This window comes from Coregonus lavaretus, assembly GCF_964263955.1.
Source record: "Coregonus lavaretus genome assembly, chromosome: 1".
Taxonomy (NCBI): domain Eukaryota; kingdom Metazoa; phylum Chordata; class Actinopteri; order Salmoniformes; family Salmonidae; genus Coregonus; species Coregonus lavaretus.
In genome coordinates, this window is record NC_139988.1 from 17,904,378 (window position 1) to 17,927,524 (window position 23,147).

At 42.8% G+C, this 23,147-nt stretch overlaps 1 protein-coding gene across 1 annotated transcript; it reads left to right on the forward strand.

Moving 5' to 3' along the window:
• Positions 1 to 117: 117 nt before the first annotated feature.
• Positions 118 to 23,122, forward strand: chata (choline O-acetyltransferase a; the record flags this gene model as incomplete). Its single annotated transcript, XM_084163987.1, has 14 exons — positions 118 to 165; positions 2,520 to 2,711; positions 5,601 to 5,719; positions 9,353 to 9,406; positions 10,054 to 10,231; positions 15,995 to 16,172; positions 16,453 to 16,622; positions 16,870 to 16,970; positions 17,243 to 17,371; positions 17,531 to 17,653; positions 17,886 to 18,027; positions 18,467 to 18,529; positions 19,079 to 19,216; positions 22,820 to 23,122. The coding sequence occupies 14 exons, from the start codon at positions 118 to 120 to the stop codon at positions 23,120 to 23,122; spliced, it is 1,938 nt and encodes a 645-aa protein (XP_084020113.1).
• Positions 23,123 to 23,147: the final 25 nt, after the last annotated feature.

Below are 23,147 nucleotides of genomic sequence, written 5' to 3' on the forward strand. Positions count from 1 at the left end.
ATACTCCTTCCCTTTCTTTTGAATGATTTGGATGTACCGGCTTCATGCAGAAGACTGAACTTCAACCAACTCTTGTGAGTTTGAATTCCTCCTGACCGATTCTGGCTGGATAACAACATGCCTATCCTGGAGAGAGAGCCGCCGAAAGGCCGCAGGGAAAGCTATGTATGAAACTCTTACGTTGTATATATGTATATATAATCGATATATTAATAATCTATATACAGTAAATAATGTAGGCCGATACATTATAATTGTTTAAAACACTGAGTGTAATGAATTGTTTAATAAGGATTGTGTCTGGCTGTAACTTTCTATCAACTATTTCTAAAACAAATCTTTGCTTTATCTATGCGGGTATATTATGAGAATGTCTGCATTATCTGCCTATAAGGTGAATTATAATAGGCCTATGTTATTCAGGGAGTCGCAACAGTGAGTAGCAATAACTGAATCGATAGTCATTTATTGGTGGATAATTTGCAGAATCTAGAATCCCGTTGCTTGCTTTACTTATTTCACTCAGTTCACATTGTTGCTGTTTTATCACATTGTTGCTTGTGACTGACAAAGTAGCGTTGGTGATTATGGAATTCGTTTCTTACCTTGACATTTACCACAGTCCTTTTTGTAACCTAAATTGTTTTCCAAAGTATGTATTTATTGTTACAAATTTGCTTCTTACTTGTTCTATTTCTAAACAAATTGTATTGAGAAGGGATTTTCATAAGTGTATTGCAGAACCAACGCACTGACTATCAATAGAAAAAGTATGCAGCAACAAGCTTGAAAGCCATTGCAAATGTGACAGAGACAGGCGCTGTCCATGGGACTGAAAAAAACATAGGTGCTGAAACGCGAATGTTTCTGCTGTGTCCTTGTACTGACCGCTAGGGGAAAAACGAGAGAATTGGAAGGCTTTTATTACACTGGTATGATCAAAACCGGGGAATTAAAATACACTCTCAGACTTGATATAATGCAAATGTATGATCTAAAACAGAGCTCTGGAAGCCGTGATACTTGCGGCCAAATTCTAGTTCTCTAAAGTCTAAACTTTTATCATGTAAAAGCAAATTTATCGAAGCTTTTTTGTAGGAAGATACACACATTCTGCAAATTGTAAACAATACCGAGAAGTAATCCGGGAAGTCAAACGTCTCTCTACAATTCACGTTTCTGTTGCCAGAGCACTTAACTATATGCTACTAGAATTTACACAGCACCATTGGTTTAGGTTACGGCGAATATGAACGAAGCACAAGCCCGTGGTGTGACACTTCAATTGTCCACTGGAGATCAATTAATTAAATACAATTGAACTCAGAACGATACGATTCGAATTGATCTCCCCCAAGAGTGGCCATTCGCTTGGGGCTAATTCCAGGGTAAAATATCGCCAACCTATGCATTCAATCATACCTGTTTCACATTTGATTTACACACTAATCAATTAGGGTTCCTCAAGGGTCCTTTGGGAACGGTGATGTTTCTATGTGGAACCATACTGACCCAAATAATCCCTTTGAGCCCTTCAATGGTTCTTTGCAGTTCAGAAAAGGGTTCTTTCCTATTTTAGTAATAAATAAAACGTCGGGGCGGCGGTTCATTAGAATATTTTGGGGCGTGGTTTGCACACAGCTCTTTTTGTGCAACTGTGAATGAAAGTGTCACTCCAGTTTATCTAATCTGTTGTGTTTTGCTATTAATGTTACGTATGACTATACTGTATGGTTCTACATAGAACCTTTGAGATTGAACAAATTATTTAGAGAGCCATTCTCCATAAAGGTTATATAAAGAACCGTAGAAAATGGTTCCATATAGCCCCAAAAAGGGTTGTAACCAGAGCGGAACCCTTATTAGGTGCTATATAGAACCTTTTTTTAATGGATTTTTATAGAACCTTAGAAAAGGGTTCTTGATAACACCATACAGGTTCCATTTAGAACTTTATGAGCATGGTTCTTTGTAGAACCTTCAAAAAAAGGTTCCATATAGCACCTAAAAGGGTTCCACTGTGGTTACAAGCCAAATAACCCTTATTTGGCACCATTCTCACAAGTTACACTGGCCAGAATGACAGAATGGATTAAAACATATCAGGCCAAATTGTGACAAATAATTAGTCAACACTCAACACACTTACTCCTACTCCGTATACAGTACTTTTCATTAGCATTTTACTAAATATAAAATAACCATAGCTGTTTCGATCAAAAGGATCATTTTCGTATCCCACAGGGCGCTGTAAAATTCATTCTCAACTTGGCTTCAAGCAGTTCGAATGAATAATTCACTCAGGTTCTAAGAATACAAGCTTTAAAGAGAAACTTCAGGAAGCAAATTAGGGATTTTAATGCTCAGACGAATGAATAAATGCCTACAGGCTGGAAAACAGCTTCCTTATAATGATTAACACATTTTGTCCTTTTGGGTGCAGCCTCAATGAGTCAATATTTATCCCAATCCAACCATTACAGAGGGACTGATTGATTGATTGATCTCCACAACGTTAGGTCCTGTCCAAGGTGCCTGTCCCACCACTGAAGCAGACCCTGGACATGTACCTGAGCTGTATGAAACACCTGGTGAAGGAGGAACAATATCGGAAGACTAAAGCCATCGTGGAGAAGTTTGGAGAGCCAGGCGGCACTGGAGAGCTGCTGCAGAAGAAACTACTGGAGAGGAGCGACAAGACATACAACTGGGTAAACTCCCTCCCTCTCTCACTGGGTAAACTCCCTCCCTCCCTCCCTCACTCAGACAAACATTGTGTCCCAAATGGTACCCTATTGCCTATATAGTGCAAGGGCTCTGGTCAAAGGTAGTGTGCACTGTAGGGAATAAGGTGTCATTTGGGAGGCAGACAAGACCCTCTAGTAACTGTAAACATTCAAATACATTCTGTTAACCACTATGGGAGTGTGATCCTTGTTAGGTTTCTATTGTTTTTGAAACAGAAGTCAGACTTGGTGTGGGATGGGATGCCGGTTTACCTTTTAGCTCCCACATGTGTAAAGCATGCAAAGTAGCATACCCTTATACTTCTACACTCTTAGAATAAAGGTGCTATCTATAATGTTTTGGTTGCAGATAGAACCCTTTTGGTTCCAGGTAGAACCCTTTTGGGTTCCATGTACAGTGCCTAAAGAAAGTATTCACATCCCTTGACTTTTTCCACATTTTGTTATGTTACAGGCTGAATTGAACATTGATTTAGATTTTATGTCACTAACCTATACACAATACCCCATAATGTCAAAGTGGAATTATGTTTTTCCAAATGTTTCCAAATTAATTAAAAATGAAAATTCTGAAATGTCTTGAGTCAATAAGTATTCAACCCCTTTGCTATGGCAAGCCTAAATAAGTTCAGGAGTGAAGATTTGCTTAAAAAGTCACATAATAAGTTGCAGGACAATAATAGTGTTTAACATGATGTTTGAATGTCTACCTCATCTCTGTTCCCCACACATACAATTATCTGTAATGTCCCTCAGTCGAGCAGTGAATTTAAAACACAGATTCAACCACAAAGACCAGGGAGGTTTTACAATGCCTCGCAGAGACGGGTAAAAAAAGAAGAAGAAAAATGCAGACAATGTATTACACTTTGGATGGTGTATCAATACACCCAGTCACTACAACAATACAGTCGTCCTTCCTAACTCAGTTGCCGAAGAGGAAGGAAACCACTCAGGATAACAGCTGTGAGTATTTCTGGGTAAGTCTCTAAGAGCTTTCCACACCTGGATTGTGCAACATTTGCCAATTTATTATTTTCAGTAGAAGTAAAAAATGTAACTCGGCCACTCAGGAACATTCACTGTCTTCTTGGTAAGCAACTCTGGTGTAGATTTGGCCTTGTTTTAGGGTATTATCCTGCTGAAAAGTGAAATAATCTCCTGGTGGAAAGCAGACTGAACCAGGTTTTCCTCTAGGATTTTGCCTTTGCTTAGCTCCATTCAGTTTATTTTTTATCCTGAAAAACTCCCCAGTCCTTAATGACTACAAACATACCCATAACATGATGCAGCCACCACTTTGCTTGAAAATATGGAGAGTGGTACTCAGTAATGTGTTGTATTAGATTTGCCCCAAACATAACACTTTGTATTCAGGACAAAAAGTGAATTGCTTTGCCACATTTTTTTCAGTATTACTTTCGTGCCTTGTTGCAAACAGGATGCATGTTTTGGAATATTTTATTCTCTACAGGCTTCCTTCTTTTCACTCTGTCAATTAGGTTAGTATTGTGGAGTAACTACAATGTTGTTGATCCATCCTCAGTTGTCTCCTATCACAGCCATTAAACTCTGTAACTGTTTTAAAGTCACCATTGGCCTCATGGTGAAATCCACTGTCAAAGGTGCTTCTACAAAGTATTGACTCAGGAGTGTGAATACGTATGTAAATTAGATATTTCTGTATTTCATTTTCTATACATTTGCTAAAATTTCAAAAAACATGTTTTCACTTTGTCGTTAGAAAAAAATCAATGTAATCCATTTGGAATTCAGGCTGTAACACAACAAAATGTGGAATAAGTCAAGGGGTATGAATTCTTTCTGAAGGCACTGTAGAACCCTTTCTACTGAGTGTTCTACATGGAACCCAAAAGGGTTCTACATGGAACCAAAATGTGTTTTACCTGGAACCAAAAAGTGTTTTCCTATGGGGACAGCCAAATAACCCTTTTGGAACCCTTTTTTCTAAGAGTGTACAGTATACTTCGACATCACTTAAGGGTGATACATTGTAGACCACAAGTAGAAGTAAACATGACCTAAAGGTGTGATACATCAGGAGTGTGTCGATAATGGAAAGCTAAACAATCTCCTTTGATAACCCATTGGAGACCTGTCCATAAAGACTGTAGAGTCTCCACACTGTGATCGAAGACACTATCAACTCCATAAATGGCCCAATATACTTGGACCATCAATAACAGCTGGCAACGGAAGGAGGAAAGAACTAAAGCTGTAGCCATAGATCTATCAGATCTGCCACTTGGTGTCTGCAGGACCGATCCATCACTGGCCACTTAGATGATCAGTCAGTCCTGAATTAAAGTAGCTTTCTGATATCTATCAAACTCCCACTCCTCCGCCACAGCCTCTCTCCTCCTCTCCTCCTCTAGTCCTTTTGTCCTCTCTTTCTCTCTGTTATCTATCAAACTCCCACTCCTCCTGCTGCAGCCTCTCCCCTCCTCCCCTCCCCTCCCCTCCTCTCCATCTTGCTATGATACACAGTGCCCTCATGATATTGATGGCTTCTCACACTGATGCCCATGAGATTGCCTTCTAAGAACACGTTTTCAGTATTGTGTTTGAAGCCTGTTCAACGAAGCCACAGTTTAAAAACATGCAGGAGAAGTTGTTGGCACCTTGCCAACATGGATGGACAAAGTAGAGTGTCTGTTCTCTCTCTCTCTCTCTCTCTCTATCTCTCTCTCTCTCTCTCTCTCTCTCTCTCTCTCTCTCTCTCGCTCTCTCTTGCTCTCTCTCTCTCTCTCTCTCTCTCTCTCTCTCTCTCTCTCTCTCTCTCTCTCTCTCTCTCTCTCTCTCTCTCTCTCTCTCTCTCACTCTCTCTCTCAGGTTTATGACTACTGGCTAGAAGACATGTATTTGAATCAGAGATTGGCCCTACCAGTCAACTCCAATCCTGCCATGGTCTTCCCAAAACAAAACTTTAGAGATCGCAAAGACTCCCTCAGGTATGTGAAAGACTCCCTCGGGTATGTGAAAGACTCCCTCAGGTATGTGAAAGACTCCCTCAGGTATGTGAAAGACTCCCTCAGGTATGTGAAAGACTCCCTCAGGTATGTGAAAAGACTAACTTTCTCAGTGTGAAATAAGAACTAAACAGCAATGCTTCATTCATTGAGGGGCTGATGCAGTCATTTTCTCAATCAGATTAGTGCTGGTTGACTGATAACCAGTTGAATTACACTTGAAAAGATGAAGTAATGTACATATTAATCTTGGCACCGAAAACCAAATTCAGCTACTCTAACGAGAGACTGTGTACATTGAACTATGTAGTTACTTATTTAGATAGTTACTTATTTCGCATTTTCAAATTTTCTCATCCTGAATCCCTATACAACTAGAAACTGTCCAACTATATAATGGTAAATACAATATACAGAGTACAGTATTGTATTATACTGCCACATACAATGGTGCTGGTGCACTGCAATACATGGTTGTTATGCTTCCTGTCCTGTACTGTAAACCACACTTGGTGAGAGATTTACAACAATATTTTCAGCAGGCATAAACCAAACCAGATTTACAACAATGTTTTCAGCAGGCATAAACCAAACCAGATTTACAACAATATTTTCAGCAGGCATAAACCAAACCGGATTTACAACAATGTTTTCAGCAGGCATAAACCAAACCAGATTTACAACAATGTTTTCAGCGGGCATAAATCAAACCAGATTTACAACAATGTTTTCATCAGGCATAAACTAAACCAGATTTTACAACAATGTTTTCAGCAGGCATAAACCAAACCAGATTTACAACAATGTTTTCAGCAGGCATAAACCAAACCAGATTTACAACAATGCTTTCAGCAGGCATAAACCAAACCAGATTTACAACAATGTTTTCAGCAGGCATAAACCAAACCAGATTTACAACAATGTTTTCAGCAGGCATAAACCAAACCAGATTTACAACAATGTTTTCAGCAGGCATAAACCAAACCAGATTTACAACAATGTTTTCAGCAGGCATAAACCAAACCAGATTTTACAACAATGTTTTCAGCAGGTATAAACCAAACCAGATTTACAACAATGTTTTCAGCAGGCATAAACCAAACCAGATTTTACAACAATGTTTTCAGCAGGCATAAACCAAACCAGATTTTACAACAATGTTTTCAGCAGGTATAAACCAAACCAGATTTACAACAATGTTTTCAGCAGGCATAAACCAAACCAGATTTTACAACAATGTTTTCAGCAGGTATAAACCAAACCAGATTTACAAGCTGCAGTACATGGAGAGTATCAGTAGCCAGTCTGCATCATCTCTTCTCTACTTCTCTGCTGCTTATTAAATGAGCTGTGGTCTGCCCGCCTGACAGACAACACACACACACACACACACACACACACACACACACACACGCGCACATACACACACATACACGCACACACACACACTCACAAACACACACACAAACACACAAGACCATCCAGATCCAGACTGTGTACTGTTACTCAACATTAGCTTTTGTCAGCTCCCAGTGAGCTAAGTGAAAACTCCCAGGACCTCCAGAACAGCCTCCTAATAGACCGACAGAAACTCTTATTAGATTGGGAGTGACAGATCCAAGCAGTCCGCTGAGACTGGTGGCCTGCCTAGCTGGCTGCCCTCCTCCTCCCCATCCACAGCCTCCATACAGGGGTGTGGTGGTGAATGTGTGTAAGTATCTGTATGTGTGTTTGTGCGTGTGTGTGTGTATGTTTGTGGTGTAGCCCACTTTGTATATTGATCTGGGATTTGAACACATTAACACTGAGACAAATGACAGAAAACACCAGGGCTGACGTGGCGCTGTGTTTTACTCCCTATCTAGATACACACACCGCCCACTATGCACATACACACACGTACACATGCACACACACACATCCACACACGCACGCACGCACACACGCACACACACACACACACACAGGCACGCATGCACACACACACACACACACGCACACACACATACACACACACACGCACACACACACACGCACACACACACGCACGCGCACACAAACATCCACACACACACACGCACGCACACACACGCACGCGCGCGCACACACACACACACACACACACACACACACACACACACACACACACACACACACACACACACACACACAGACACAGCATAGCCCTGTAATCTAGAAGAAATTTGATTATAGCTCTCCAATGAGAGATGTGGGAGGGGGCTGTGGTGTGTCTTGCGTGCGTTTGAAGCATCATGAGCAGATGCAGATGGACAAACATACTTTTTAAAGTAACAGCCTATAACTGTTTGTCAATCAGTACATGTGGATATTTAAATGAGGAATGTGGATGATTAAATATCCACATGCAGAACAATTATATAGTTACAATTCAGTAATACATATACTGTATATATATGGAAAAAAGTGTATGAAGAAGAGTATATTGTAAAGTATATTGTAGAGTATATTGTAGAGTATATTGTAGCGTATAGTGTAGAGTATATTGTAGAGTATAGTGTAGAGTATATTGTAGAGTATAGTGTAGAGTATATTGTAGAGTATATTGTAGAGTATATTGTAGAGTGTATTGTAGAGTATAGTGTAGAGTAAAGTGTAGAGTATATTGTAGAGTATAGTGTAGAGTATAGTGTAGAGTATACTGTAGATTATACTGTAGAGTATACTGTAGAGTATAGTGTATAGTATATTGTATAGTATAGTGTAGAGTATATTGTAGAGTATATTGTTAGAGTGTATTGTATATTGTAAATTGAAGAGTATATTTCAATAATGGATGTAATTAAATGACTCTACTGTTACATGTACACTTGGTATTGTGCCAGTCTTAATGATGTTGTGTGCTGTGTGCTGTGTGCTGTGTGTTGTGTGCTGTGTGTTGTGTGCTGTGTGCTGTGTGCTGTGTGCTGTGTGTTGTGTGCTGGGTGCTGTGTGCTGTGTGTTGTGTGCTGTGTGCTGTGTGCTGTGTGCTGTGTGCTGTGTGTTGTGTGTTGTGTGCTGTGTGTTGTGTGCTGTGTGCTGTGTGTTGTGTGCTGTGTGCTGTGTGCTGTGTGCTGTGTGTTGTGTGTTGTGTGCTGTGTGTTGTGTGCTGTGTGCTGTGTGCTGTTTGCTGTGTGCTGTGTGTTGTGTGCTGTGTGCTGTGTGCTGTGTGCTGTGTGTTGTGTGCGGTGTGCTGTGTGTTGTGTGTTGTGTGCTGTGTGCTGTGTGCTGTGTGCTGTGTGCTGTGTGCTGTGTGTTGTGTGCTGTGTGTTGTGTGCTGTGTGCTGTGTGCTGTGTGTTGAGTGTTGTGTGCTGTGTGCTGTGTGATGTGTGTTGTGTGTTGTGTGCTGTGTGCTGTGTGTTGTGTGCTGTGTGATGTGTGTTGTGTGTTGTGTGCTGTGTGCTGTGTGCTGTGTGTTGTGTGCTGTGTGTTGTGTGTTGTGTGCTGTGTGTTGTGTGCTGTGTGCTGTGTGCTGTGTGATGTGTGTTGTGTGTTGTGTGCTGTGTGCTGTGTGCTGTGTGCTGTGTGCTGTGTGTTGTGTGTTGTGTGTTGTGTGCTGTGTGCTGAATCAGTCTTTCTATTCTCCATCCTCTCAGATTCGCTGCTCACCTCATCACAGGAGTTCTGGAGTACAAGGAACATATTGACACGTGAGTGCCCTTAAATACAGTATGTCCACCTTATAACGCTTCTATTCTTTTCTATACTGTAGAAGGAGAGTATAAAGATCATCTATATTCTAGAATATAAAGGGGGAAAATAACACTTTTATCTATAAACAGAATATGCAGACAATCTACAACAGGGGTATTCAACTCTTACACTATGAGGTCCAGAGCCTGCTGGTTTTCTGTTCTACCTAATAACTAATTGCACACACCTGGTGTCCCAGGTCTAAATCAGTCCCCGATTAGAAGAGAGCAATGAAAAAATGCAGTGGAACTGGCTTCGAGGTCCAGAGTTGAGTTTGAAGGATCTAGAATATAAGTGGATAAAACGCCCCTGTAGAGCAGCTGAGGTTGTCTGAGGTCCCATGCCTCTGTGTCTCTGTGTGTTTCCTGGCCTGCTGCCTGACAGGCGGGCATTGCCGGTGGACTATTTATCATAAACATAAATAACACATACAAACAGAGTATACAGACCTCATCTAGAAAATTAAACAAACAAGTATTTATTTATTTATTTATACAGAAACAGAGTACACATACCATGTAGAATATAAATGTCCTCTCCAGAGCAGCTGAGGGTTGTCTGAGTCTCTGCGTCTGTGTGTCTCCTGGGCCTTGGGGTTTGACAGGCGGTCGTTGCCTGTGGACTTTGCTCGGGGCCAGCTGGCTGGGACCCCTCTGTGTATGAAGCAGTACTACCGTCTCTTCAACACATACCGTCTGCCCGGCCACAAGAGGGACACCCTCATCATCCACAAGACTGGGTCGACTGAGCAGGAGCATATCATCGTGGCATGCAAGAACCAGGTCAGAGAGAGACTAAGGGCTCGATTCAATCAGTAGCGGCGCAATTGAAATTTAAAGTAAATTTTCTTTGTCACATGCTTCGTAAACAACAGGTGTGGACTAACAGTGAAATGCTTCCTTACAGGCCCTTCCCAACAATGCAGAGAGAAAATAAAATAGAGAAATAATAGAAAAGTAAAACACGTAATAATAAATAATAATAAATAATAAAAGTATTAATAAATACATAATGAGTAACTGTAACTTGGCTATATACACGGGGTACCAGTACTGAGTCCATGTGCAGGGATACGAGGTAATTGAGGTAGATATGTACATATAGGTAGGGATATAGTGACAGATAATAAAGAATAGCAGCAGCGTATGTGATGAGTCAAAAAATTTAGTGCAAAAAGGGTCAATGCAGATAGTCCTGGAAGCTATTTAGTTAACTATTTAAAGCTGCAATATACCTTCTGGGCGACCAAAAGAAATTCACATAAACATGTGAGTTATAGATCTGTCAATGTCATTGAAAGCAAGTCTAAGAAGCAGTAGATCTGTTCTATGTGCACTATTTCTATGCTTCCCGTTTTTGCGGACCAGACTTGGTGCATCGGTACCGCTTGCCGTGCGGTAGCAGAGAGAACAGTCTATGACTTGGGTGGTTGGAGTTTTTGACAATTTTTAGGGCCTTCCTCTGACACCGCCTGGTATATAGGTCCTGGATGGCAGGGAGCTCGGCCCCATTGATGTACTGGGCTGTACGCACTACCCTCTCTAGCGCCTTGCGGTCGGATGCCAAGCAGTTGCCATACCAAGCGGTGATGCAGCCAGTCAAGATGCTCTTAATGCTGCAGCTGTATAGCGTTTTGAGGATCTGAGGGCCCATGACAAAACTTTTCAGCCTCCTAAGGAGGAAGAGGCATTGTCGTGCCTTGTTAACGACTGTGTTGGTGTGTGTGGACCATGATAGATCCTTAGTGATGTGGACACAGAGGAACTTGAAGCTCTCGACCCGCTCTACTACAGCCCTGTCGATGTGAATGGGGGCGTTCTCTGCCCTCTATTTCCTGTCGTCCACGATCAGCTCCTTTGTCTTGCTGACGTTGAGGGAGCGTGTTGTTCTGGCACCACACTGCCAGATCTTTGACCTCCTCCCTATAGGCTGTCTCATCGTCATCGGTGATCAGGCCTACCACGTTGTGTCTTTGCCAAACTTAATGATGGGTGGTAGAGTTGTGCGCGACCATGCAGTCATGGGTGAGCAGGGAGTACAGGAGGGTACTAAACACGCATCCCTAGGGGGCCCCCGTGTTGAGGGTCAGCATGGCGGACGTGTTGTTGCCTACCCTCACCACCTTGGGGCGGCCCGTCAGAAAGTCCAGGATCCAGTTGCAGAAGGAGATGTTCAGTCCCAGGGTCTTAGCTTAGCGATACGTTTGGATGGCACTATGGTGTTGAACGCTGAGCTGTAGTCAATGAACAGCATTCTCACATAGGTGTTCCTCTTGTGGAGTGCAATAGAGATTGCGTCATCTGTGGATCTGTTGGGGCGGTATGCGAATTGGAGTGGGAGGGTGTCTGGGATGAGCCATGACCAGCCTTTCAAAGCATTTCATGGCTACAGAGGTGAGTGCTACGGGCGACAGTCATTTAGACAGGTTATCTTGGCATTCTTGGGCACAGGGACTATGGTGGTCTGCTTGAAACATGTAGGTATTAGAGACTGGGTCAGTGAAGGCATTTGCCAGCTGGTCAGCGTGTGCTCTGAGTACGCGTTCTGGTATTCCGTCTTACTCTGTGGCCTTGTGAATTTTAACCTGTTTAAAGGTCTTACTCACATCGGCTACGGAGAGTGTGATCACACAGTCATCTGGAACAGCTGGTGCTCTCATGCATGGTTCAGTGTTGCTTGCCTCGAAGCAAGCATACAAGGAATTTAGTTTGTCTGGTAGGCTTGCGTCACTAGGCAGCTCGCGGCTGGGTTTCCCTTTGTAATCCGTGATAGTTTGCTACAGTGCCTTGTAAAAGTATTCATCCCCCTTGGCGTTTTTCCTATTTTATTGCATTACAACCTGTAATTTAAATGGATTTTTATTTGGATTTCATGTAATGGACATACACAAAATAGTGAAATGTGAAATGAGTGAAATGAAAAAAATAACTTGTTTCAAAAAATTCGAAAGAATAAATAACAGAAAAGTGGTGCGTGCATATGTATTCACCCCCTTTGCTATGAAGCCCCTAAATAAGATCTGGTGGGACCAATTACCTTCAGAAGTCACATAATTAGTTAAATAAAGTCCACCTGTGTGCAATCTAAGTGTCACATGATCTGTCACATGATCTCAGTATATATACACATGTTCTGAAAGGCCCCAGAGTCTGCAACACCACTAAGCAACGGGCACCACCAAGCAAGCGGCACCATGAAGACCAAGGAGCTCTCCAAACAGGTCAGGGACAAAGTTGTGGAGAAGTACAGATCAGGGTTGGGTTATAAAAAAAATATCAGAAACTTTGAACATCCCACAGAGCACCATTAAAACCATTATAAAAAAAATTGAAAGAATATGGCACCACAACAAACCTGCCAAGAGAGGGCCGCCCACCAAAACTCATGGACCAGGCAAGGAGGGCATTAATCAGAGAGGCAACAAAGAGACCAAAGATAACCCTGAAGGAGCTGCAAAGCTCCACAGCGGAGATTGGAGCATCTGTCCATAGGACCACTTTAAGCCGTACACTCCACAGAGCTGGGCTTTACGGAAGAGTGGCCAGAAAAAAAGGCATGTGGGAGACTCCCCAAACATATGGAAGAAGGTACTCTGGTCATCAAGGAAAACGCTATGTCTGGCGCAAACCCAACACCTCTCATCACCCCGAGAACACCATCCCCACAGTGAAGCATGGTGGTGGCAGCATCATGCTGTGGAGATGTTTTTCATCGGCAGGGACTGGGAAACTGTTCAGAATTGAAGGAATGATGGATGGCGCTAAAAACAGGGAAATTCTTGAGGGAAACCTGTTTCAATCTTCCAGCATGACAATGACCCTAAGCATACCGCTAAAGCAACACTCGAGTGGTTTAAGGGGAAACATTTAAATGTCTTGAAATGGCCTAGTCAAAGCCCAGACCTCAATCCAATTGAGAATCTGTGGTATGACTTAAAGATTGCTGTACACCAGCAGTACCGATCCAACTTGAATGAGCTGGAGTAGTTTTGCCTTGAAGAATGTGCAAAAATCCCAATGGCTAGATGTGCCAAGCTTATAGAGACATACCCCAAGAGACTTGCAGCTGTAATTGCTGCAAAAGGTGGCTCTACAAAGTTTTGACTTTGGGAGGGTGAATAGTTATGCATGCTCAAGTTTTTTGTTTTTTTGTCTTATTTCTTGTTTGTTTCACAATAAACAATATTTTGCATCTTCAAAGTGGTAGGCATGTTGTGTAAATCAGATGATACAAACCCCCCAAAAATCTATTTTAATTCCAGGTTGTAAGGCAACAAAATAGGAAAAATGCCAAGGAGGGTGAATAATTTCGCAAGCCACTGTACAAGCTTGACAAAACTGTATTTGGGGAGTTTCTCCCATTCTTCTCTGCAGATCCTCTCAAGCTCTGTCAGGTTGGATGGGGAGCGTTGCTGCACAGCTATTTTCAGGTCTCTCCAGAGATGTTCAATCGGGTTCAAGTCCGGGCTCTGGATGGGCCCTTCAAGAGCATTCAGAGATTTGTCCCGAAGCCACTCCTGCGTTGTCTTGGCTGTGTGCTTAGGGTCGTTGTCCTGTTGGAAGGTGAACCTTCGCCCCAGTCTGAGGTCCTGAGCGCTCTGGGGCAGGTTTTCATCAAGGATCTCTCTGTACTTTGCTCCATTCATCTTTGCCAAAATCCTGACTAGTCTCCCAGTTCCTGCCGCTGAAAAACATCCCCACAGCATGATGCTGCCACCACCATGCTTCACAGTAGGGATGGTGCCTGGTTTCCTCCAGATGTGACACTTGGCATTCAGGCCAAAGAGTTCAATCTTGGTTTCATCAGACCAGAGAATCTTATTTCTCATGGTCTGAGAATACTTTGGGTGCCTTTTGGCAAACTCCAAGCGGGCGGCCAGCTCTAGGAAGAGTATTGGTGGTTCCAAACTTCTTCCATTTAAGAATGATGGAGGCCACTGTGTTCTTGGGGACCTTCAATGCTGCAGAAAGATTTTGGTACCCTTCCCTAGATCTGTGTCTCGACACAATCCTGTCTCGGAGCTCTACTGACAATTCCTTCGACCTCATGGCTTGATTTTTGCTCTTACATGCACTGTCAACTGTGGGACCTTATATAGACAGGCGTGTGCCTTTCCAAATAATATAATATGCCATTTAGCAGACGCTTTTATCCAAAGCGACTTACAGTCATGTGTGCATACAAATCATGTCCAATCAATTGAATTTACCACAGGTGGACTCCAATCAAGTTGTAGAAACATCTCAAGGATGAGCAATGGAAACAGGATGCACCTGAGCTCAATTTCAAGTCTCATAGCAAAGGATCTGAATACTTATGTAAATAAGTAATTTCTGTTTTTATTTGTATATAAATTAGCAAACATTTCTAAAAACCTGTTTTCGCTTTGTAATTATAGGGTATTGTGTGTAAATTGCTGAGGATCTTTATTGATTTAATACATTTTAGAATAAGGCTGTAACGTAACGAAATTTGGAAAAAGTCAAGGGGTCTGAATACTTTCTGAAGGCACTGTATATCATATATGACATGGTTCAAAGTTCATATACGGAAAACGTCAGAAACGTCAAAATAAACAATAAACAATGTGAAGACCGTCAAAGTAATCGTGACTATGAGGGCGGGAGGCCGAGAGTTACATTTTACAATTATCTCACTCACACCACACGAAAAGGCTGAAAGTGAGGCGGAGGAAGAGAGAGTCCCTTCCATACCTGGAGATGGTTTCAGGAACTATCAATCAGTGGCACATATTAAGAAGCCATCCCTGTGGAGAAACAGAAGATTAAACTAAATTACTGATTGAATCTGCCATTTTGTCTGAGAGCCTCCTTGAGTCACATGGACAATTGATCGCGGCACAGGATTCATATTTTCAGGCTGCGTCCCAAATGCCACTTTATTCCCTATGTAATGCAATACTTTTGACCAGGACCCATAGGACTTTAGTTAGCCAGCTACCGTATGGACCGATGCACAGCAGGACTTTAGTTAGCCAGCTACAGTATGGACCGATGTACAGCAGGACTTTAGTTAGCCAGCTACAGTATGGACCGATGCACAGCAGGACTTTAGTTAGCCAGCTACAGTATGGACCGATGCACAGCAGGACTTTAGTTAGCCAGCTACAGTATGGACCGATGCACAGCAGGACTTTAGTTAGCCAGCTACAGTATGGACCGATGCACAGCAGGTGGTGCAGTGTTTCGTTAACCTCTTCCTCTCTGACTTGACCTTCGTTAACCAACAAGGGCTATTGGGTTCTAATGACTGATGTGTTTTCATTAGCAGGTTTTATTTTCTAACAGCCTATTGAACCAATGTATCTGTTTGAGTGATACGTTGCTACATTTAATTGCTCCTTGGAGGAAAGGCTTTAAGATTTTGTAATACCAGTCATCTATTATGAGGTCCTATAATAAACCACATCAAATCAGATGTATGTTTTAACCTGTAAATATTCGAACACAATTTAATGTTCATGACAAATTTCCCCTCGGGGACAATAAAATAAATCCTAAAAATGTTGTTTTTCCTCTTCTCAGTTCTTTGTGTTGGACCTAGTGGTAAACAAGAAAAAGCTGAAAGAAATGGACATCTTAACCCAGTTGGAGAAGATAGTGAAGATGGCGGAGAACTCAGAGGAGAGACAGCCTCCGTTTGGTCTGCTGACGTCTGATGGAAGAACAGAATGGGCCCAAGCTAGAGACGTGCTCATCAAAGGTTTCACTTCAGACATCTTTCAGTCTACATTATATCATAACTATAATAATAACACAAATATCAAGTAATAATATCATCATAGTAATAACTTGAAATAAATCATGGCAAGACTATGAAAACACATCTATTTGCATAAACTGACCTAGTCTCCTTCCTTCCTTCCTTCCTTCCTTCCTTCCTTCCTTCCTTCCTTCCTTCCTTCCTTCCTTCCTTCCTTCCTTCCTTCCTTCCTTCCTTCCTTCCTTCCTTCCTTCCTTCCTTCCATCCCTCCCTCACTCAGATTCAGTAAACAGAGAGTCGTTGGCTGTGATCGAGAAGTGTCTGTGTGTGGTGTGTCTGGACGACCCCAGTGGGATGGAGGTTGGGGATACCAGCCGAGCCCTGCTGATGCTCCATGGAGGAGGCCATGAGAAGATGGGGGCGAACCGCTGGTATGACAAGCCAATGCAGGTAGGGCCATGCCAATGGCACTACGACCCTCGGCCCGTATTCATAAAGTGTCTCAGAATACGAGTGCTGATCTAGGATCAGTTTTGCCTTTTACAGAAGACAAGATAATATGGACGGGATTGACCTGATCCTAGCTCCGCACTCCTACTCCAAGATGCTTTATAAATACAGGCCCTGAGCCCATGCAATGGAATAGAAAGAAATGTAGAAGGTTACATGCAGGATGTGTAACCCTTCTCTATTTCAGTTTGTTGTAGGGGAGGACGGAGTCTGCGGAACGGTGTGCGAGCACTCACCCTTCGAGGGGATCGTTCTGGTGGCGTGTACTGAATACCTGATGAAATTTATGTAAGCAAAGGAACCAAACATGAATGCATCCATATGGTGGTAAATCTATGTGGAGTTGACAAACTGGTATCCCCCAAGGTTCTATTGTGGGTTCTGTGCAATATAGTTAACAGCCAGTTTATGACATTAAATCTTAAATCAGATCTTTCACATTTACAGCGAATGTATTATTTGAGGTCTGTCATAAAGCAGCACGCTGTTGATTAATAATAAATGATTCTAAATAATAATACATGATTCTAAGGAAGTCATGCGATGTGCTCTCTCCACAGGACTGGAAGTCCCTCCAAGATGGGGAGGGCCACCAGCATGTTGGAACTTCCTACTCCTGCCAGACTGCTCTGGAAGACCACACCCCACACCAATGGCCTCCTGAAGGCCTCTGCTGAGAGACTACAGAGGTAAGACACACACATGCATGGAAGCACACACACACACACACACACACATACACACACACACACACACAGACACCCTTAATCTTACCCCCTCACCACAATAACCACTGCATTTTGAATCAAAACGTTGTTTTATATTTATCAATGTTTTCTATTCCTCAGGCTGGTTAGAGATCTGGACATGGATGTGCACAAGTTTGAGGTCTATGGAAAAGAATTCATCAAGAAACAGAAGATGAGCCCAGATGCATACATACAGGTGGCTCTACAACTGGCATTCTACAGGTAAGGTACACCTGTATGAGATGTATCAAAAAGGACATGTGGTTGGTTGTTTTGACAAATTAAGACTTATTATACTGTATCAGCACACTATTCATTTTAATACATTGTTTGCTAATTAATTACAGTCATTTTAATACAACAAAAACCTAAAGTAGCTTTGTTTCGTTGGTCACACATAAAGTGAATGTAAGGACATGACTCCATTGATATACAGTAATTATATATTTTTCAGATGCAATGGAAGGCTGGTGTCCACTTATGAAAGTGCGTCTATCCGTCGCTTCCATGAGGGGCGGGTGGACAACATCCGCTCAGCTACCTCCGAGGCTCTGGCCTTTGTGAAGGCCATGACGGACGAGAAGGCCTCTCTCTCTGTGAGTCATTTTTCTTACTTAGACCCCCAATTACTGGGCTACTCCCATTATACTGTTCATCATGTCCTCTTAACTGGTGCCATCGCCTCCCTCCCACCAGAGTCGAGAGTCCGTCATTCCAGCCACAAACACACCAGCCAGCACGGATGAATGCACAGAAGCACGCACACACACACACACACACACACACACACACACACACACACACACACACACACACACACACACACACACACACACACACACACACACACACACACACACACACACACACACACACACACACAAAAGCAGCTGATCTCTCTACAGATTTCAAGCACGATCTCTCATATGAACCCTTGTCTCCTCTCATAACATGTTCAAGGTGGAGTAATCATATTTAGCTCATAAGACTTAATGTAATTATTTATTGTGATCTTGTTTGTATTCAATTTTACAGGATTCAGAAAAGATGAAACGATTGTTGGATGCAATTAACGCCCAGACAAATTACACAATCGCAGTAAGTGCAAAATTTGAATAAACTGTCCACTGTATAAGTCCATTTGATAAAGAGAAACATCTAATTTAAGGCCTAAATTCAATCAGATCAAGCATTAACCAGCGATAGCTGATGTTTTGGCGGTGTTGGAGGTGGAACGGCGTTGTAGCTGTCAAATCGGAGCAGCTGCTCTTGTGATCATTGTCACGAAGCCACACCCGCCCCACTCGCGTTAAAAGTTCAGAACGAGAGAGTGTAGCTTATATAGAAATAATGACGCTCAAATTGAAAATCATTAAACTAAATAATAAGGATTTTTATCATCCTAATAGAGGTGTAGATTACATCTCACATTCCAGTCTTCAAACTTGTAAAGAAGGCTGCATGGGATTTCTCTTAATGCGCTTTAGGTATAATGCCGGTAGCCACTTGTTTATTTGACAGCTCTAACGCAGTTCCACCTACGACACCGTTAAAAGCTATGTAGATGTCGGCTAAAGCAGATCTGATTGAATTGGGCCCTAACTAGCTTAAATACATGGTGCTCTAAAGGTTTTTGGTGTTTCACAGGCTATTAAAGGGTTGGGAATAGACAATCACCTTCTAGGACTCAGAGAGATCTCACAAGAGCTCAAGATGGAGAGGCCGGAGATCTTCACAGATGAAACTTATGTGGCCAGTAACCAGTTCATTCTCTCCACCAGTCAGGTATACCCTCTAGTCATCGCTTTGCTATGTGGCTATTTCTAGTGCAACCATAATACATCCTATATAGTATGTGGAATTTAGCAGACGCTTTTATCCAAAGTCAAGCATGCATACATCTAATCTTAGTATTTGACAAGCAGCTAGAAGACAATAACATTATTTCAACCAATTGTGTTATAATTGTTTATTACGTATATATAAATAATCTTTGAAGTAATCAGTAACAGTTTATATAACTACTTATAAATCCCTAGTTAAAGAATACCTGAGTAGATGGCAGTGGCGATTTTAGCAACATCCGCACCGAGCTAAAGGCTACAACTGCCGCTTTCAAGGAGCGAGACACTAATCTGGACGCTTATAAGAAATCCCGCTATGCCCTCAGATGAACCATCAAACAGGCAAAGCGTCAATACAGGACTAAGATTGAATCCTACTACACTGGCTCTAATGCACGTCGGATGTGGCAGGGCTTGCAAACTATTACGGACTACAAAGGAAAACCCAGCCGCAAGCTGCCCAGCGACGCGAGCCTACCAGACGGGCTGCATGCCTTTTATGCTTTGAGGCAAGCAACACTGAAGCATGCATGAGAGCACCAGCTGTTCTGGACGACTGTGTGATCACGCTCTCCGTAGACAATGTGAGCAAGACCTTTAAACAGGTCAACATTCACAAGTCCGCAGGGCCAGACAGATTACCAGGACGTGTACTCAGAGCATGCGCGGACCAACTGGCAAGTGTCTTCACTGACATTTTCAACCTCTCCTTGACCGAGTCTGTAATACCTACATGTTTCAAGCAGACCACCATAGTCCCTGTGCCCAAGAACGCTAAGGTAACCTGCCTAAATGACTACCGCCCTGTAGCACTCACGTCGGTGGCCATGAAGTGCTTTGAAAGGCTACTCATGGCTCACATCAACACCATCATCCCGGAAACCCTGGACCCACTCCAATTCGCATACTGCCCCAACAGATCCACACAGATGATGCAATCTCAATTGCACTCCACACTGACCTTTCCCACCTGGGCAAAAGGAACACCTATGTGAGAATGCTGTTCATTGACTATAGCTTAGCGTTCAACACCATAGTGCCCACAAAGCTCATCATAAGCTAAGGACCCTGGGACTAAACACCTCCCTCTTCAACTGGATCCTGGACTTCCTGACGGGCCGCCCCCAAGTGGTAAGGCTAGGCAACAGCACATCTGCCACGCTGATCCTCAACACGGGGACCCCTCAGGGGTGTGTGCTTAGTCCCCTCCTGTACTCCCTGTTCACCCACGACTGCGTGGCCAGGCATGGCTCCAACACCATCATTAAGTTTGCTGACGACACAACAGTGGTAGGCCTGACCCCCCCCCCCCCCCCCCCCCCCCCCCCCACACTGCTGCTACTCACTGTTTATTATCTATGCCTAGTCACTTTACCCCTACCTACATATACAAATTACCTCAACTACCTCAACTACCCCCGCACATTGCCTCGGTACCGGTACCCCCTGTATATAGGCTCGTTGTTGTTATTTTATTGTGTTACTTTTTTCAAACTTTAGGTTATTTAGTAAATATTTTCTTAACTCTATTTTCTTAAAACTGAATTGTTGATTAAGCATTTCACGGTAAGGTCTACACCTGTTGTATTCGGCGCATGTGACAAATACAATTTCATTTTATTTTATTTTATTTTGCATGTAAATCTTGGTAGGGTAAACTCCCAAAAAATAATTGGGATGCATGCCAGCAAAGCCGCTACACAACACAACACAACACAACACAACACTAAACAATACATTAATTGCACTATAACGGTGACAAACGGTGCCCACAAACTGTTAGGGCCTACATAAAGCTGTCCCAACAGCAGAGCTTTCTTTTCAGCACCATGGAGTGAATCCTTACCACCGCTACACCTGGCTATCAGTGGAGCCTTGTCTGGCAGCAAAAAAGTTCATTCAGCTTCATTTACTGACTTGCTTAAACAAATGTGGTGTCTAATGACAATTGAGATGTATGAACTATGGCATAAGGGAGCGATGAGCGGATAAGAGGCAATCCGTAATTTCGATTAAGACATTAATGAGCAAGCTAAGACGGACGTAGTCAATATAACTATTTGTTTAGCACTTTTGAAATGTACAGTGACAGAATTCAGAACATAACGGGGGCATATAAGCAGACAATGAAAGCTCGTACAATATTCGATTATGACATTTCTCTAAAACATGTGCACCACCAAGTCAGAACAGTAGGTTAAGTTATGAGGGGGAAAGGGACCAAATTATTAGGGTGAGGCACATGGGCTACTAACAGCTTACTACACAACATACACTTAGTATTACTTTTTTAGCTACAGTATACATATCTCCCTGGCATATTACATAATTTATGCAGCAGCATACAATAAATTTTTTGCACCGTTGTGCTGTGCTCACTTCAACAGGAAGGTGGCGCGGCGGTCAATCTTGTGGGCAAATGTCATTTTAGAATTCTCTGGATTTATGGTGCTTTCAAGACAACTGGGAGCTAGACAAAAAACAAGGTCGAATCATGACGGCAGTGATCTTCAGGTCGGTGCTCTAGAAAGAGGCCAGAGTTCCCGACTTGGAATTCTGAGTTGGATGACCGTTCAAAACGTATTTTCCCAGTCAGAACTCGTTTTTTTCACTGAAGTCTGAGATGTCCAAGTTCCGAGTTTCCAGCTGTTTTGAACGTGGCAGAAGTCATGCTGGATTGACAGCATGGCCAATGTATTCAACCTTTTCTGGTCCATGGTGTTGCATGTGAATGTTGATCCTTTTAAGCTTGGAAAAGAGACACTTAAACCCAGACTTGGACCACACACCTTCTCCACTGAATAGCAGGCTAGTGATTGCTTTGCAATGCTTGCAGTTAGCCACTGATTCCTTCCAAACCACACATAGTTGAATTTGTATTTTCCAATTTATTGTGTAATGTTTATGTCCAATGGCCGATGAGCCTAAGATTGACATTTGATCTATAATTTATCTTCATATGACAAGGTTTGAAAAGGATTTGCCAGTAGATTGTTGACTTGATTCATGATGATGACTGCTTGTCTAGCTTGCTACCTAAGATTTTGAAAGTATGATGTTGACATGATCAGTCCAATCAAAGCTACGGTAGAGGCTTATAGATATAACGTGATTTGACGTCATTTTATCTGTGGCCAATGACCTTGAGCCTTCTTGGATGGGCACTTCTAATGTAACTCTATGACTGCACCCAAGGGGCTTGAATTTTCAAGCTCTCCCTGTAGATTTTGTGGTGACGTAGTTTCCCCATGAGTGACAGAACATTGAGCCAATCACGGCGCAACTAGAGAACATTACCAACCCCTACACTCTGTATGGTCCGTTGGCTGCCCCTCCACCACAGAAAGCACTGAGCTAGGCTGAAACACCTGCATTTTGGAGCTGCCTTACTCAAGAAAGCAAAAAAGAGACCATGTTTGAATGCGGCTTTATTAACCCAATTACATTGTTTGCAAACTGATATGTGACACGTATTAATGCCAAAACAACCTGCAGGTAGACTGGGGCAGGTAGATGGGTATTAACTGGTGTACATCCTCCTCAGGTCCCTACCACAGTGGAGATGTTCTGCTGCTATGGCCCGGTGGTTCCTAATGGGTATGGGTGCTGCTACAACCCCCAGTCAGACCACCTCCTCTTCAGCGTGACCAGCTTCCACGGTAGCACCGAGACCTGCTCGGCCGTGTTCATCAAGGCTCTGGACGAGGGCCTCGTAGAGATGAAGGATCTGTGCAAGAAGAGTAATAAGCCTCAGAGCAGTGCTGCTCCTGCTGCCTCGAAGGTGGTTGAGAAAAGCCAAGGAGCAGGCAGCAAGCCTCCAAGCACACTTCAGAAAACAGAGAAGTAAGTCATACCAATGTAGCTTTACGGTG